The 19,052-nt window shown below is 44.0% G+C and overlaps 1 protein-coding gene across 1 annotated transcript; it reads right to left on the reverse strand.

Moving 5' to 3' along the window:
* Positions 1 to 417: 417 nt before the first annotated feature.
* Positions 418 to 18,852, reverse strand: WDR82 (WD repeat domain 82). Its single transcript, XM_061458401.1, has 9 exons — positions 18,569 to 18,852; positions 13,420 to 13,517; positions 10,159 to 10,225; positions 9,865 to 9,964; positions 7,189 to 7,305; positions 6,277 to 6,432; positions 6,084 to 6,153; positions 4,179 to 4,321; positions 418 to 3,751 (listed from the first exon to the last, which is right to left on the reverse strand). Exons 1-9 carry the CDS (start codon positions 18,727 to 18,729, stop codon positions 3,722 to 3,724), a joined length of 942 nt encoding a protein of 313 aa, XP_061314385.1. The 5' UTR covers positions 18,730 to 18,852; the 3' UTR covers positions 418 to 3,721.
* Positions 18,853 to 19,052: the final 200 nt, after the last annotated feature.

Genomic DNA, 19,052 nt, shown 5'->3' on the forward strand with positions numbered 1-19,052 from the left:
ATCTTGGTGCTGGCTGCCAATCCCCTTAACAGCTGCTGTAATTATATACACACACACACACACACACTGACTTTAGTGATCCAGGTCTCCTGTTACTTCAAAACAAGCAGCTATTTCCCCACCTTCCTGCTGAGAAAGGGCTCTGCTCTTCCCTCCAGACCACAAGCTTCTGTGAACACCCCTCTACCTAGGGGTACTCAGCAAGTAGCTGTCTTCCCTATCCTGATGCATTCCTAGGCAAGAGAAACCTCCTTAAGGGGACAATTTATGTTGGAATAGCTCACAAGTTCCACTACAGAATTTCAGACATTCCAAAATGAAGGAACCTTTAAAAAACAAATACGATTTTCCCCCTCTAAGAAACCAGCAAGTTGTATCACACAGAACAAATGCAGAATTTACAGCACTCGAGGGGTATCTCTACAAAATATTTATTAACAGCCACAACACTGAATTCTCCACATATGTAGTATTTTGTAACAAAGCAGAATTTGACTTTATGTATTTACACCCATCTGGCAGATACCACCTAGGAGTCAAACTCCCCATAACCAGCTCACGACCAAAGAGACCAATTTCCAAAAGGCTCACCAGGATCCGTGCCCCTAACCTGAAACCAAGGTGAAGTCTCTTAAAGTGCAAAGGTAGTCAAGAGGCATTGGAAAAGATACACTCCTGCTGCCAATTTTGTTCACTCAGTTGTTGCTGTGTTCTCCCAGCGCAGGGGCTGGGACATGAACTGAGGACATGGGAGCCTCAATTAAAGAGAAATCTCTTGAAGATTAACTTTTGAGAAGAGAATTACAGCCAAGATCTCCTGCAGCCCATGTAGATGCAGCTCAGCCACCACCACTACTTATTTAGAGGTGGCCTCTTCAGTCACAATTCCACCTTGTTCTGAAGAAAGGTCTTTAGAGAAGCACATGGAAGCTAAAAGCTTTATTCGCCTTTCCCATCTAATCTTCTAGCAACATGTAATACTCCAGTTCCCTAACTGGATTGTTCCCTAACAATACTTGGCACATTTAAAAGGCAGGTGGAAAACACTGAGGTGCTACATCAACCGAGCAAGATGCCTCTGCGGACAGCAATCAGCCCTGGGAAGGCTTTAATTTTGAACTAGGCATTAGTGCCATGTTGTACACAAACTTGTACGTTTATCTTCACTCCCAAAAGCACTGATGTTCTTAATGTACATGTCCTCCTAGATCAGTCCTTTGTTCCTCCCTTCTGTAAGATTTCATGCTGCAACGCACAATGTTTTACACCATGGCAAGTGGAAGAGAGCTGAAACACAGTCTTTAGACAAGTGCTCAAACCACATCAGCAAAGAGCATTTTCAGAGTAAGACTTCAAATGCTTCCCTGTCTGCTCACTTCCTCAAGCAACAGACTTGGTAAAACCCTGAAAGATGATCTGCTACTGAAAGTTTAACTCTTAAAATGCAATACAAACCCCAAACACCTGTAATGATACAAACCACTGCAAAATACGGCTGCTTTCATAAACACCAACAAAAAGGTAAAATAGCACCAAGCAGCCTGAAATGCAACAATACTGAGCTGAAGAGGCAGCTGCGGAAAGCAGTCAACTGGAGGACAGAGATAACCATCTCCCTTCCTGCTGGGCATTTATAGGTGACAGTGGGACAGCATGAATCTCATCTGCATCTCCAACAGCAGGCCTATTTGGCACAATGGAAAACAGCAGTCCACTGTTCCCTTTCCTCCTTCAGTCTGGAGGACAGCAAACTCACACAGCAGAACTGTGCCATCAGGAATGGCTCTCCTGTGGCAGCATCAGCAGCTGCAAGCCACAGAGCCTACGGAGGAGCTTCAACCACAGGAGTGATCCAAGCATGAGGTTTATGGGAGTGTCCAGTGCCAGTCCTCCTGCTCACTGCCACAGGCAAACGCTGGAGCTCAGCACCTGCTGCTGCTTTAAAGGAACCAGCAGTGGAGAAATGCTCACTCCCCATCCCCAGCTCTTAGCACAGCACATTCCCACTGACAGGGACTGTGGAGAAAAAGTAAAACAGAAGCAGCTCCTCCTCCTGATTGACTTTTCCAGGGAGACATGCTCCAATTATATACAGGGCCCATCAGCTGAGATGAACTTTGCTGCAACAGGAAACATCCAGACAACTGACCCAAGGTAAAATGCTTGAGCGTGGCTCTCCCATACGGACTGGCACTTGAGAGCAGGGAGAACATGCCCATTCCTGTGCCTGTCACCTTACCAGCATATTACATTTAGGAATGTGGAAAGCACACATGACTGGGCGAGGGAAAGAATCAACTCTCCAAGCTGTGGCACAGCACATAAACCCAAGTCTGCTTGGAAAGGCAAGAACACAATGAATACCACATTTATACCGAGCCTGTCCCAGCCTGCTGACGGATGCATTTATCACTGCAGCACTGCAGGAAAAAGAAACTGGAACCAGGTATGAAGACCAGCTTGCCAACCTTTCCATGCCACTCACACACAAGCCCCTCTGGAGCAGGGGAGCACATCTCTTCCAGCTCTGTACAGGGGTATTCCTCAGAGCAGGGCCGCAGCAAAGCAGCGTCAGCACAGTCACACGTAAAATTTGTAAAACTCAGTTCTACCCAGGACGCATTGCTCTTTCAGAGCTATCACCCAAAACCTGCAGGACCTGTGACAAAATGCATGAACTAACCGTCTGTCAGCTTTATAAACGGGATGCAGGTCTATGCCAGGTGTGGGAAAAATTTAATGGGGCTTATTTACAAACCAGGAGGGGAAAACTGCACTGGTGGAGGTCAACAGCCTGGGCACCCCACAATACTGGCCCACATCATTTTCTTTAATATCTAAAAGTAAAAAAATATGGCCCATTCCCACTGCCCTCCCCTCCCCCAGGTATTTACAAATGAGATCAGGCAAGATGATACATAAGGACGATGCACAGGCAGTCTGTGCTTTCAGTCTCGGTTTGGTTTCTCCACCTTCCTGCTGACAGGCTCCTTTATTGCTTGGGATACCAGCCGGACCTCATCAGTACTGTCTGTGCCCTCTGGGATGCTGGCACAGCAAACAGCAAGGAGGCTTTGGCAAGCTCTGGCAGTGGACAAAACCTGTATGGTTTGTTGTACACTAAATCGCCAAATGAAAGGATGACAGGTTGCATCATGTATATTTACAGTCACCCGCTCTTCCGGTGCATGTTCCACTGCAAGAGAATCCAGTATCTGCCGTGTAAGTTGAAAACTGTCAGTGTTCGTATTTGGCACAGAAGTGACTTCCCATCTGTGGGCTGCAGTGAAACCAGAGATCCCAGATGTTAAAAACTTGCACTTACGGGAAGGAACTCCACGTTCCACCTTGGAACATCAACAGCCTTGTGCACTTACAGAAAGAAAACACGCAATTACAGCTTAAAAAAATGCCACAAACATTTTGTAAATCAAACAGACTTCATTGCTCTTAGAAATAATACTGTGTCAGTTCCAACTTCAGCTGAAGCCTGCTGGGAACGGACTAGAAGGTTGTGTAGCATGCTGCTTTTGAACATGCTAGGAAGCTGAGTGGAGGAGTCCTTGCAAAGGAATGCGGCAAATAAAGGTAAGACATATGGAAACATACTCAGGAACAGGAATGCAGTCTAGGAGACTCGGGCAATTCCAATACTATGCTTGCAATAATGTGCTGCTGTTAGCAGTATGGGAGTCATCTGCCAGCAGCTTCAGTGTAGGAATTAGTCGTCGATAGTTGGCAACCAGAAGGCCTAGAGAAAAGGGAAGAAAGAACATCTTACAGAAAACAACTCTTTCCTGCAACACACTGCAGGAGCTGATCTCTGCTACCTTCTATAAGCATACAAGGAGAGACTACCAAAGAGGCAGCACTACTCTCCCAGCAGCTGAAGGGTACAGTCCTTGCTTTGGTTTGCTCTGCATGCTCTCCAGAGCAAGACAGTATTACACAAACTGAAAACACCAGCCATATGCAGTAACCTAAAGAACTCATACTTCTGCATGTGCATTCACTCGCTGCTCTGCTTTCATGTGTATGTTCAAACACTGGCTTGCCAGGTCTGCTGCCCCATGTATCTATTTGCCAGGTGAGGTGCAATCAAGGCAGAGAAGAGGAGCCTGGCTCTCACCAAAGCCCAAGGAAATCGAGTTAGAAGGAACTTAAAACACTTTCCTTACCATATTGGAACATGCACTAGCAAAAGTCATGAATTTTGGATTGAACTGCAGACAGGTTATAGGGCCTGTGTGTTTCCCATCCAGCACAGCCACCTTCATTCCACTTTCCCCATTCCAAACATGAATCTTCCCATCCTCTGAACCTGCAGGCAGGAGTGGAAAATAAGATATTGAAGACACATGGGAGAGGCCTGCCGTGAAACTGAAGAACATTATGTTCTTTCTGTCAGAGAACTGCAGGAACAAGCATGCCTCATCTTCATAGTTTAAGCTTAAAAATTATCACTAGGCCACTTACAAAACATCACTTGAGTTTACACACCTTTATCCAAATGGCAGTTTATATATTTGCACTGCAGACACTCAACTACGCACCCCAGTGCAATGCTCTTCTGGTGAAGGGGTTTACAGCTATGGTCACCCAGAGCACAAGGAGAGCTGACAGCATCCAGCTGAGGAGGAAAAACCCATGCCAATGTGCACGAGACCAAAAGCTGGTGTGAGAGTCATGGTTCACACAAGTTCCCAGTTCAGACAGAAGGAGATAATACTGCACTTGGTAGGCACAAAATCAAATCAAAGGCTTTACTGTTGAGGGTAACCACATTGCAATGCATTAGACCAAATACCAGAAGCTTCATTGGAGATGTCAACTCTCCACATTGCTACAACAGGACAGGTTTTTTTTCCTTTAAAATGGCATTTTGCAAACTCTGAGGCTGAGCACTTACCATTTTTATAACTCAATTCTGCTCTAGCCTCATTTTAAATAAGGTTCCTAATAAAAAAAAGGCAAGGAATTTTCTTCTGTTTCTGTAGTTACAGCCCTCCAGGGAGGAAAAATTAAAAAACACAAGTTGTAACTTAACCACATGTAAAAACTGAACAAAATAAGTGTTCTGGAACTTCTTCCACTATAGTTTTCGTTTGGAAGGGCACAACAGGAAGGTAAATATGTGCAATAAAGTGCTCTCCAGAGACAGACCCAACAAAGAACCCCACCCTTCTCTGGAATCAGGAAGTTCTCAGCTAGAACAAGAAAAAGCAGCTTTGCCAAGACCATCACTCATCCAGGAAAAATGAGGATCCAGATACCAATTACCACAGTTAAACATATTTCATGTACCAGCCATATAAGTAAGAACAAAAAGAAGTGCTAGGAGAGGGCAGCACTACACAGATGAATCTGACTTGTGTTCACAGGTCCTGCTGGGCAGCAGAGTGCCTGAAGTGCTCACCCTGGGGGACCAACCTGCAGCATCAGGCTTTACAGCAGTGGCAACTGCTTTTTCCCACTCACTTCACTCAAGGGTCCCTCTCCCTGCAGGGTGAGGAAGGGGCCTGGGCCAGAGGAATCATACAGTTGGAGCCATCAGGCTGATGCCTACTGCTTCTATCAAGGGTTAAGCAGAGCTAGCTCCACAGACATGAACAAAACACAGCTGCCCCACATGTCACTGGGGCAGGACTACCCCCAAGGGCTGTACAAACACATCAGGCTACCAGACTCATCACCCAAGCACTGCTCATCAGGCAGTGAGGACAGACCACAACAGACAGCCCTGAAATGCTCTGAGGCAGCCCATGAGTGCACCAAAACCACAGGATGAGGATCACTGGCATAATTTATGACAGGTCTCCACACACTACAACAGTTTGTTTTCTTATCTTTTTTTGGAATAGTATTCCTACATAAAGGGAAAACTAAAAAGTATTTTTGCAGCCCATCTACACTCAGCCTAGAAAATGCTGAGTGAACTAACAAAACAAAACTGCCAATGCAAGGGAGGTTGACAGCTGCATTGTATTATTTAAATACATTCTGCTTCCCACATACAACTGAAGTCCTATGTAATACACCTAATTTCAGAGCACTGGAATTCTTTCCAAGAGGAATTATCTTACCTATCATGATGAACTGAGAGTCTGGGGTGAATGATGCCTCCAGTGTGACAGCCTTACTATTGTTATAACCCTGTGGCACAAAACAGGAGAATATGTAGCAGAGAGTGTGTCCACAACCATCCCACAACCAAAGGGTACCTGTTCCCAAAACTAACACGAAGTTTCAAGCAGGTAGCCCAGGCAGCATGCTCACCCCAAATGTATGCAGGACAGCTCCTTTAAAGGCATCAATCAGCCGAATGAACCCTCCATTAGTTGATATGAGGATGAGTTTGCCGTCGTTACTAAACTTCAGGCCTGTCCACTCACATGTTCGATCATACTGCATCTTAAACGTAGCAAACGGCCCCTTCAAAGGAAAAATGGGAAATATGATGTGGACTCTGCACGCGTTGCTGTTGAGAGGCTGATTTTAGCCTTCAGCTGAGGAAACGGTTGGATTTTTCAAAAGAAAGTATTTAGTTCCAAGATACCAAAGGAAAGTCTCATGGCAAAAAGATGTCACTGCATGTGTAATATTCAAAGTATGAATCCACAGTTTCCACAGCAAAAAAGAGCCACAGTGGGGCACTTCAACACCCAGCAATTCCATACTCTACCACATTCAACAGCAGAAATTAATTTAAAGTAGGACGTTTTCTCACACGGGTGCTAAGTGAGGTTAGAGAAAGAGCTTGTGCCAGTTTTACTATCATCTGACTTTTTGAAACCCATGGAACTAACTAAGCTTAGTGCTCAGCCAGTTCAGCTGCCACCCAATTATAGGCTCCATTGAAATTTCCATTCTTTCTGAATTCTCCCTCCATCTTTGCTAGTGTTCTTCCAGAAATAGCAGCAAGGAAAACAAAAACTCCACATCACAACAACAAGCCTAAACAGGGGTCTGGAACAGGTTAAAGAGTTATCAGAAGTAAACTTTAACACTGGTTCAAGAATGGGTTTCAGGATTTGGTGGCAGCATGCATCCTTTTCTGTCCAAGACATATGCTGTCAAGCAAGCACCCCAGAGAGTAAGCTGGAGGAAAGAAATCCAGCCTCTGCGCAGAGAGTTTAGACTACTTCTTGGAGGCTAAAAAGCATAAGAAGTGATGTTAATGTAGCTCACCTTGTCAAAAGAACGGAGGTCATAAAGCTTCACCATTTCAGAATTGACTCCAGCAGCAAAAATCAACCCTTCTGGGTCAAAAGAACACACAGGCTTCCCTTGGAGATGCATTAAACCCTAGAAACCAGAAGGAGTCCAAATTATTTTGTGAAACTGATACATTTCTATCATCACCCTTTGAGCCCACTGCGAGCAGGACAGCAGCCTGTGTGTTGAACAACTTGATTTCAATCGTAAACATTGAGCTTTCACTAAGGTTCAGAATTCAGCTTCTCAAAAGCAAGTCTGACTACTTCAGGTGACCATATGGAGCTTCCAGTTTGCTGCAATGATGAAGTTTACATTAGACTAAATAAAGACCTCATTTGAGCTCACATCCACTCAAAAAGTTCCCAGAGAAGGGAGGATGATGTGGCTGTATCAATAACCACACCAGACAGCATCACAAAACACTGCTGCTGAGACTGACAGCAATGCTCTACCAGTGATGGTTGTGAAGGAGGGGAAAAAAGGGTAATTTGAAAGCAAGTACAAACAGCTCCAGAGAGCACCACTGCTTAACTATCCCTGCCTGCTTAATGAAAACTCAAACCTGCTGGAAGCCAACACATCTTACATATTAAAATTGACAGATTACTATCAGGGCTTATTTTTAATGTCAATTTTTCCTTAACTCACATTGTAGAAAAGACTTGAGGAAAATTTGGTAAAGGCAACAAGATACATGATTTTTGTATCCTGACTGGCAGGTCTGTGTGCGTTGGCCAAATGTCTTTATGTAGCTGTATGCACATGAATGTATTGTCAATTCAAAGAAAGATCTGATCTTATTTAAGAAGCTTCTGCATTTCTGAAATATCATTCTTCTTGGAGACATTACTACTACTATCTTCCTAATTGAAGCCACTTTCCCCTGTGATGTCTGAGGCCTGAGCTGTAAGGTGGCCTTGCAAGTGGGGCATCTCTGGATTGCCGATGACATTTCCAGGCGGTACGGCTGCCACCTCATGGGCAAACTGAAAGTTACAAGTGACGCTTCCTAAACCAGTTTCCCAAACTTTGCAGGACACAGCTTCCTGCCACAAGTCCTAGTTTTACCACTCTTACAACTACAGGCTACAGAACTGCTTCTGAATTTACCACCCTGTCTCATCTGTAGCAACTCTGAGACCGAGTTTCATCCCAAGGGAAACTTACAAACTGGCATTAAAGGCACAAGTCCCAGAGAAAGGCAAAATTAACATGTCAGAAAGACCTTGGTGTGGTTTTAAAACAGTTAAAACTATTTTGTAAGAAATACAACCTTTTCTTCATGTTGCATTTACAGTTACATCACCTGCAATAAGTAAACAGTCTTCTTTCATTAGCAAAATGGTCCTAGTGAGACAGGAAAATGAGAGCACAACGCTACATAGAACCATAGAATAGTCAGGGTTGGCAAGGACCTTAAGATCGTACAGTTCCAACCCCCCTGCCATGGGCAGGGACACCTCACACTACACCATGTCACCCAAGGCTCTGTCGAACCTGGCCTTGAACACTGCCAGGGATGGAGCATTTATCACTTCTTTGGGCAACCCATTCCAGTGCTTCACCACCCAACTTCTTCCTTACATCTAACTTGAATTCCCCTGTTTAAGTTTGAACCCATTACCCCTTGTCCTACCACTATAGTCCCCCCTTCAGCATCCTTGTAGCCCCCTTCAGATACTGGGGGGCTGCTATGTGATCTCAACACAGCCTCCTCTTCTCCAGGCTTAACAGCTCCAACTTTCTCAGCCTGTCTTCATACGGGAGGTGCTCCAGTGCCCTGATGATCCTCATGGCCCTCCTCTGGATTTGCTCCAACAGCTCCATGCCCTTCTTATGTTGTGGATACCAGAACTGTACACAATACTCCAAGTGGGGTCCCACAAGAGCAGAGCAGAGGGGTAGGATCACCTCCTTCAACCTGCTGGTCACTCTTCTTTCAATGCAGCCCAGTATAGGGTTAGCTTTCTGGGCTGTGAGTGCACACAGCTTATCATCAATAAAAGGCAGATTCTAACCCTAGTCTTTCATTCCCAACTTTGCTGATAGCTCTGGTACTTCTCTCAGCTCACACAAGCCTGCTTCCACTTAACAATGTAAAATACTCCATCAAAAAAGGAAATAAACCCAAAAGTTCTGCCTTGCTAGAAAGTTCAATCTGCTCACAAACAGGTCTGATGAACAACAAAGGTGATGTAAGGAGGGGTAGGCCATATGGTTGCTGTGTTGCCTTAGATCATCAGTTTGTTCACATTTCATTGCATCAAGTCTTCAATTTTAAACACACACTATAACACTCAGGCAAGATGCATTCCTAACCCAGGAGAGATGCCAGCAAAGAGAGGACACTCGGCACACAGTAGCAGCCTGACAACACCCAGCTCTCCTCTGGTTTCATCAGCTGTGGGTGTTATTTCTTGCTCTTCCCAGCACCTCTTCAGCAGAGCCATAGGTGAAAGTGAGTGGTGTTACACAACGCAACTGCAGATTTCTGATCCAGGCTCCCACAGCATTCCAGGAAGGTGTCAACACTAAACCAGCAGCAGACATTCCTGGCAGTTTTCCTGTTTTATAAGTAGCACATGTCCATTTTTCAACCTTTAACTGAAAAGGCAACATCCTACGTACATGAATTTGATATCCTACCTGGCAATTTGGAGAGCGGAGATCCCAAAGTCGAATAGTTTTATCAAGGGATCCAGAAATAAAAGTGTCATCCACTGGAGACATTGAAAGAGCAACAACTCTGCAACACAGAAGACCACATGCGTTAGACACACAAAAGAAGTAAACAGAACAAACCTACACAACAGCTGTGTACAAGCTTGTAATTGCCATGAACACAAAGCAAAAACTGGAGTGAACTAACTGTAACATAACTCAAGCTCATTACAATCACTATTTCAACTTCTCCTGCACTGCCTCCAAGCCACATCTTACCTTTTTGTATGCCCTGGAAAATAGCGAATGTATTTGTTGTCATGCAGGGAAAGGTATCGGATTGTATCTGAAACCAGAAACAAACCAAAAACTTCATTACACCACAAATCCAACATTATCTCAAAGTGGTCACACAGTAAACTTGCTTCCCACACAGTAATCTTGCCACAGCGAGTAAGTCTGGTCATCTGATTTCAAGTCAAGCTTTCAAACAGAATCGAGTTAGAAACAGACACAAAACAACTTGTTTTTCAAGGCAGGAATGGAAATCAGGCACCAGAAAAAGATACTTCCCACAGCCTGAAGTTGTATTACATCTTAATGGTAAACTGTCAGATGATTAATGCAAGTTAATTTCAAAGTGCTAAAGTTTAAGTACCAGCACATTTTATTCCATCATTCTCACAAAACTGGGAGTATCAAATTAGGAAGTTGATACTACCACCATTTTTTTTTGCATACAGCATGAATCTTGCTGTCTTATCTATGTACACATCCAGCAAAGAAGTCTCCCAACTAAACGGTAAGCACAGGTAATGTGTGAATGTGCATTTACGGGGAAGAGAAGATAAAACATGAACTTTGAAGCCAGGTCAAGACTGACAACCAACAGCTTCACATATTCTTGGCACCTAGAGCAGCTAAGCTTTAGGATGAGGACAGAGGAATAATCTAAAGCTTAGTCCACTTAAAGCAGTCTTAAAAACAAACCGAGTAAATCAGAGCAGCACCACATTTCCCAAGGGATAATTTTATTGAGTACAGATGAACATACCAAGAGTAGTCCACAATTTTAGAAGATGCTGTTGAGACCTTCATCCAAGATTAAAAGAAACAATTAATGCACAGAAGCCGCTTTTTTATCTTTATGTGCAGAGGCCTCTGAGTGATGAAACATTAAGAGCACAGCTAAAACCTCAAAGTAGTACCAGCAAAATCCCTTCTCACACCAGTTGGAAGACACTGGTTTAAGCAGTTGCTGGATGGAACAGATTTGCATTTTGTACCTGCACTACACATTGACTTCATACTGCTGGAACAAGCCCTGCTGAGGCTCCACAGATAAACTCAGGGAAAAGGACATTTTTACTTTTTCTTGAAAGAACAACAACCAAGAGGATGCAAGATGGTCACTCTCATACTCATACAGGCTACTGTGTTCAGAAGTTTTTGAAAGGCTCATTCAGCATATTTAGTTTCTGTGAAAAAAAGATCAAGTTGCTGTTGATTTTTTTTGCCTGAGGTTTCACGCGAAGCTGACAGCACAGTTCTGGACCACCCTCCTGTACCTGACAAGAAAATTAAAGGTGATTGATCAAACTGGAAAAACATGCTGGTGACACACCACTCTGAAAGGCTCTAAGTGACCTGAGGTGACTGTCCAAACCACAAACCCCCAAGACAGCATCACATCTCATCACAGCCAGACCCGACATACTTCAAGCCTGCTGTTAAAACATATCTCTAGTTTTTCCTGCAAGAACTGTCATTACCTGGAGCATCCATGCAGAACTTCGTCTTCCTTGCTAAAGAGGAAGCACTGGGGAACTGTGATCCTTTGTCAGCCTGTTTGTTGGCAGTGCTCTGTCCCAGGCAAGGCAGTGGCCTGTACAGTTATCTCCTGTACCGGGTGGTATCATAGACCCTCAAACTGTACAAACTACTACCTCAGCCTGGAATCAGGCAAGAGGAACGGGGTTCAAAGATCTTGAGGAAATCTTCAGAAGTAAAACTCCGACACATAAAATGCGTGCAGCAAGCACCAGCACTCCTGTAACACGCTCCTGGGTTAATTTTCCCTCCAGATAACTGTAACATGTTGAATACAATGCATCTTGCCCAAGACTGCATGCATTAGGAACCACAGAGTACGTGGACCCCTACAGAACACACTGCTGGTTTTATTAGGCTTATGGTTTATAACAGCAACAAATACTTTCACATTCTATCTTTTTCTTTTCTTCTCATCAAGTATTTATCATAATACAACCCTGCAGGATGAAGCCTCTTATGTTTTAGCTCCTGAAAGGCTTACCAGTGCTTATAAACAAAAATTAAGAACTCAAAATGGCATTAAAAATGCTTCATTAAATGGTTATTTAATTGTAAATTAGAGCCAAGTCAGAAATGTAGCATAAAAGTAATGATTTAATTAAAAAAGATAGTAAGTAGGCTATGAAACAGACTAAAAAGGCAAGCGTTTCCTATCACACTTTTAATCCTTTCACATCATTAAATCCAATTCCATTGGAAACTCTCTTGTTCTTCTAGTTTCAGGCCCCGCTTGTTCTAGTTTCACTTGACTTCCTAACTCAACTTCCATGTGCTCTAAACTCACATTTCTTTAACTTCCTCAGGTAACCTAGCACACACCACAAGGCATCAGTATCACTACTGTCAACATCTATCTCTGCAAAGGAAAAACCAAAACCAAACCACTACTACAGAAATAGTGTTAAAACCCATTTGTAAAGTGCTGTGCTAAGAGATTTGTTCACTGGAAAACTCTCAGAGACTGATTACAACAAACAAAACTGAGACAGAATTTGAAATGAACACTAGCTATTTCCAACCTTAGGAAGAATTAATGTAGCTATCATTGTGAAGAGTGCCAGTTCTTAAATTTGTATTTTAAACAGAAATAGGCTAATAGAGAGCCTGTCACAAGCTCTACAAGCTCTTCAATGTCACTGATTTACAGAGCGTGGCTACCAGAGACACTGACTGGGTAGAAATAGCATGAAAATGGGTGTTCTGTCTATTACATGCAAAAAAACAGATTAATAGAAGCAAAGGCAATCTCAGAAAAGCTCTGTGACCTCCTTCCTCCGGGGTTGGTGGTGATCTGCTGAGCTACCTGAACTTCCTGCCCTCCCTTCCTCTGCAGTTGACTTGTGTGTGCACCACAGTGACAGTGTGTAGTCCACCTTCTGCCACATGCCCCTTTTGCCTCATTTCACATGTAAGAAAGTAAGGCTGATGGCACTGGTATCAAACAGCAAAGTGAACAACAGAATATCACACTAATAATGTTTAATCCCTTAGTTATTGCAGGAATGAACAAAACTCACATCAGCATGCCCGAGGGAATATCGCAGAGCTGTGCATTACAGTTGAACATTAATTCCCCTGTTTCTGACAGCGCGTTTATCACTAATAAGTTGTTGGGGCTTTTTTCCCAGCGTTTTAGAGCTACTTATCCAGGCATGTAGTTTTAAGCGAAAGGAGATTAAAAAGACTCAACTCCAGTGGATCACTTACCATCTATTTTGTTGGAGCTGTACACAACAGTGTTGGCAGCATGTGTGTACCTGATGAGGTCCACTCCATACTTCTTACTGTACAATGTTCTCTTTGGTCTGTCAGAAGGAAGGAGAAATAATTGTACTCACTGCAACAAAAAGCTCAAACTCACCACATTGACAAGGCCTGCCTTCAGTGAGCTATTACAAGACTGTTTCAAGTAGTCAGATGTTTTTATACAAAGAAAGAAAAGCTTTTGTATTTGATTCTCAAACAAGCACCTTGGTGCTTTCTCCAAGACTATCCCTGGGCTTGAGGTTTCCTCTAACACCTGCAAAATGCACTTCTGTGCTTCCTCCAAAAATTCTTTTCCCCATGATGTCTACTGTAAAAAGATTACAAGGAGGAAGCATGTCAGGCAGCACTGTCTCATCATTCCCTTGCCCACCCAAATCTTTCATTTATCTGCTACTTATTTTAGATGTGAATAATTTGTCTTTTTGTTCTGTGTTACTTCAAAACCTAGAACAGCAGGTCTCATTCAGACTAGGGCTTCTCAGCATTAACACAAAGACACACGTATATACCAGTAGTCTATAAAAGCAACAGCAACACAGGGACTCTCAGACTGCTGGAGAATTATACTCATATCCAACCTTAATTAAATCATGAAACTGATATGTAACATTTTGCAACAGCATTAAAGACATTCTAGTGAGAGTGAAGACAACACAGGGCTGGATTTTGGGGGTCTGCTAAGCAGGTACTAGAAATTTAAACTGCAAATAAACTTAGAGGCAGCTGGTTAATAAGAATACCTTGCAGCAGTGCCTGTTAAAGCATTGTAAGGTCTCTAGCAGCCTCCTTCCCCTTTCTTCTTAACTGAGCTAAGCAGAGAGGTTCCAAAGCTGGGCAATGAACCAAGAGGGGTAATGATCAACACCAGAAAACATACAATCTCGTCCGGGAGTTATTTTTAATCCAGAAATTCGTAACTCTGGTTATTACACCAGCCCACAGAATATTCTACCAACACAAACCAAAGACAACTGCATCAGAATGGAAACAAACAGCAGGAGCGGTTTAAACCAACACTGCTGCCAAGAGAAAAGTTTCAGACTACACCCTCAGACAAGGTATTTCTAAAATGCTCAACTCTCTCTTGTTTTCATTAGCCTCAAACTGACACACCCAAATAAGAGCATGAGTTGGAGACTTCTCACATCAGAACAGAAAAAGGCATTAATTCTTAAAGATTAATTCTCAACCAGCAGAAGCCACAGTGCTTTGACTTCAAGCAAACTTGCTGGGGACAAGCTCCCATTAGCTGAAAGCCGACACAGCACATGTAACAAAACCCCATACACCACCTGTACCACTCAGACCAAATCTCAATAGGTCTTTCCCCGTTTAAGTAGATTCTTAAATCAATTTTGAGATGCAAACATGCTACAAACTGAAAGCAACACACCAAATGTAAACGCAGACACTAAAGTTCTGTAACATTATGCCTGACACACTTCCCAATGCTGCTCTCTGTGGTTACCTCAACTATGCCGTTGACCATATTGCAGAAAAAACCTCAAACAATTAAAAAACCCACCAAACTCAAAACATACCAAGACTCTCATGTCTAGTCTGGCTCTTCTTTATCTAAGAGAAATTTAAAGTGGAGAAGCTCAGAAAATAAAGACTGACAGATGGACAAAAGCACATTTACCAAAAAGGAGAAAAGAAAGAACTTTCGTGTTTTAAGAAAGGTGAAGTTTTCATGTAAGCTGATACAAGCAGAAGCATGTTACTTCACACACGACTGACTGCCTGTTCCCAATCCACTACTTAAACACACAAACAAGAAGACCAAGCTTTACATATTTTTAAGCAAATTGCAAAACGCAACTCGAAGTTTAAGGTTAATGTAGTCAGCACACCTGAAGCCAAACAATACTGCCAAAAAGTACTTCCTAAGATCACAGACAGAAATGCTATGCAGACAAAACAAAACACAGGAGAGGTCTGTAACATTATCAGTGCCTTGGTTTGAATCACTACTACTGCAGGTAAAAACCCATCATACAAAACCAGGCTCACTGGGATGTATAGTAAACACCACAGCTTGGTGGGAGTACAGATTCACCACCTCTTTATTTGTATAATATACTAAATATAAATATATAGATAGATAGATAATATACTAAAATACAAGCTAAGCCTTTGCCAGTCCACCATTATATCATTCCAGGGTGGGAAATTTGCAGCAAGGAGCTTCCTGCTCCGAGACTCAAGGACTGCTGTACATCCCAGCGCGTAACTCCATTCTAAAAGCTTTCAGAGTTCACTCCCGAGCACAACAGTCCCAGGTGAGCCTCTTCCATTACGCTTTAGAGCCAGCCTACGATGGAGGTAGTCAGTGAAGCAGAATGGGTTAAAAATAATAGCAATTTAGTTGTTTACACATTTTGAACTAGACATGCAATCGCGGGTCTAAAATTACAGTATGCTCATGAAGAAGCAGGACTATTTTTTCAAGCTTGTTGCCTAAACTCAGAATATCATGATAAGGTAATCTGTGTTTCAAGATCACCTTGTTCTGTCAGCCCGTGGCTATGCATCACTGTTTAAACTGTTCTAACACTTTCAGAAACTGAAGTTCATCGAGATGGGGCTTGGCCATGCTGGTAATGACTGGTGTAGCTGTATGGCTCATTTTGGTACAGCAAAGCAAAGCAAACAAGGGGAGCGTGTACCTAAAGCATAACCAAACAGTTGCGTTTTAATTCTACCTGCAGAGGTGCTCATTAACAGGAAAACAAACAAACCGAGGAAATCTTGCCACTTTCACATGGGGAAAGTGTCAACATTCAGGCCATTTGATGAAGCAGGGCATCTTCTACTGAGACCCAGCAAGCAGGATATTTCCTCCTGGCCACTGTATTCGTTAGCAAATCGCATACTGAAAGTGAGTTTAAGGCCCTTGAAATGGTGATTTAAGAAAAAAAAAAAACAGCACCCCACAGTCACAAACTATAGGCCTAGAACTGCCAAATCCCACTATGTTACAAAGCTCATTCTCATATTTGATTCTTTGTCTCTACATGAATCTCCAGTGACAACACACAGCTAAAACTTTCCAGGTGAGTGAAAAAGCAGGTCCTCTAAAAATTACAGCTACACTTTTAAGTCAACTGACAGTACGTGAGAAACCTTCAAATTAATTTTAGAACCACTAGAGAAATGCCTCTTTGCAGCAGGGGTTACCTTGATGAAACTACTCTCGTTGCCCTGTAGCACTGCAGCATCAACCATCGATCTTCTGCCATTTAACTTAATTAAAGCAAACCCTCTGCCTGCAAAGTATACAGCAGGTCTAGACAGAGATAGGGATGAAAGCACCAAATGCCTCTCAACCCATCAAACTGTTCTTTAAGAGTTTGAAAGGGGAAAAGTAATCAATACCATCTGCATTAACATCACTCAGCCCTTCTACTATCGTATATGATTAGGCTCTAGAATACAATCCGTTGCAGACACCATATGTATAAAGTTACCTAGTCTGAATCATTTCAAATGAGTTTACTCTTATCAGACGGGGAAGACAAACAACTTTAATGTGTAAAGCAAGTAAACCAAATAGAAGTGCAAAATAACATATTATAAGTGGTCTACAAAATTAGGAGAGCATGCAGGATGCAATCTTTCAAACACAGCAAGCATGATGTCTCAGCCTGCTTGAAAAAGCAGGATTAAGAATACCTGGTTTACTAAAAAATATAGTGACACTGACACATCTACCACCTGGCACTCCCAAGCCGTTTCTTTTTCATTCCTGCACTATCCTATCCACTTTATTCTCTCTCCTGCAATCCACATGCTTGGTTTTCTTTCACTTTCTGTATGTATATGGCCTAATTTTAAATAAAGCAAAACAAAAACCTCAGAGTTACATCTCTTGACCAAGCAGCACAAGAAAATTAAGACTTAAAAGAATTTAAAGCAGCCAAACGCATACCTGTACCAACTGAGAAAGATTTTAATAGAATAATGACATCATTTGGCTCAGTTTGTTCCAACTCTCATAGAATACAAATGCCTCTTGCATGCTTTCCAAGACATCAACTGCAAGTGTTACTAGTGGCCTTATCTGCATGTTTTTCTTCTCTGAACAAGAACACCATACCTCAAGTGCTGTGCAAGTTTCTGGGGGCTTATCTGCAGAACAGGATGAGCATCTTGCGATCAATGAAAGAAGAAAGATAAACTGGACAACTCTGATCAGTGAGAAACACACATACCTTAATTCATTGCCCTCAAGTAAGCGAAACCAATATACACCTTGATGGATTAAACATAAGTTAAGACAACCTCTGAAGACACATGCAAATCACACAGGTATTTTAGCTGTGCTTTACGGATGAAAACAACTAGAGAAAAGCACAAAGGACCACCTTTATCTGCAACACTGCCAGACACAGTTTGAAGTAAAACACCACCGAGTTTTTCAAAGTTACACTAAACACACACCACACCATCTTCACCTTTTGGCTTAAAGCATTTATCCAAGAAGTTACAGTCTAATTAGGTTATTTAAAAAGGCACATCTGTAGACTGCTCAGAGCAACTGCTTCAATTTTAATTAGTGAGGCTTCAGCCCAGAAAAGCCCGGGATGTCAGTCTGACTGTCTCTAACCCCCCCCCGAAGCCTGGAAACGTGAACAGTCTCAGCCCCTTCAGCTAAACCACTATTCGGTTCTCACGGCAGTGACCTCTTGGGAAATTTACCATCGCTGGCTCCAGCCACACCACTGGATCCAGCCTATCAGAGATAACAGGCACAGAAACCCACACCGCAGACAAAACCATGCTGCTCCCATCCCTGCGCCCCAATTTAACCCTTTATACCCTTCCCTCCGGCCCCGCCGCGTCAGACGTCGCTGCAGTCCCACTTTGAAACCTGCACTAAAAATCCACACAAGAAAAGCTGCAACCCGCACCGCTCACGGGCCGGGGGGGGGCCGCACCGCTGCGGAGCCAGCCACAGCTTCTCCCCGAAGGCGGCAAGGGGCACAGCCGACCGCAACCGGCGCCCCTCACTGCCCCGCCCCAGGAGCTCCCGCAGGCACCCCTCCCGCGGCGGCCGAGTGGGGCAGGCCGGGCCCCCGCCACTCACTTGCCCTCCTGGCAGTCGTAGAGAACGATGGAGTCGTCGTCGCTGCTAGAGATGACGGTCTCGCCGTTGGGGCTGAAGTCGAAGCAGTTGATCTTATCCGAGTTCTCGCGGAACACCTTGGCCACACGGAAGCTCCGCAGCACGTTGTCCGTCAGCTTCATTCCGCCGCCGGGCCGGGCCGCGCCGAGGGCGGCGGCGCTGAGGAGGAGCCGGGCGGGGCTCCTAGCGGTGGCGGCGGCTGCGGGAGCGGGCGGGCAGGGCCTCGCGGGGCGGCGGGGACCAGGCAGGGGGCAGCAGAAGGGGGCAGTGAGGGATCGGCGGGGCCGGGCGGCACCCTCCGGCTGAGCTCGGCCCACTCAGGCCGCAGGGACGCGGCTGCTCCTCATTGTGCCCGCCATCTTGCTGCTCGGGGAACGGCAGCGAGCGGCGCGCTGGGCACCACGGGAAGGGGAAGGGGGAGAGCGGGCGGCGAGCACTGCCTGCT

Source organism: Pezoporus flaviventris, unplaced genomic scaffold (genome assembly GCF_033815535.1).
Source record: "Pezoporus flaviventris isolate CSIRO_AGI_PZ_B2104156 unplaced genomic scaffold, CSIRO_AGI_Pfla_v1 ptg000026l, whole genome shotgun sequence".
Classification (NCBI taxonomy): domain Eukaryota; kingdom Metazoa; phylum Chordata; class Aves; order Psittaciformes; family Psittacidae; genus Pezoporus; species Pezoporus flaviventris.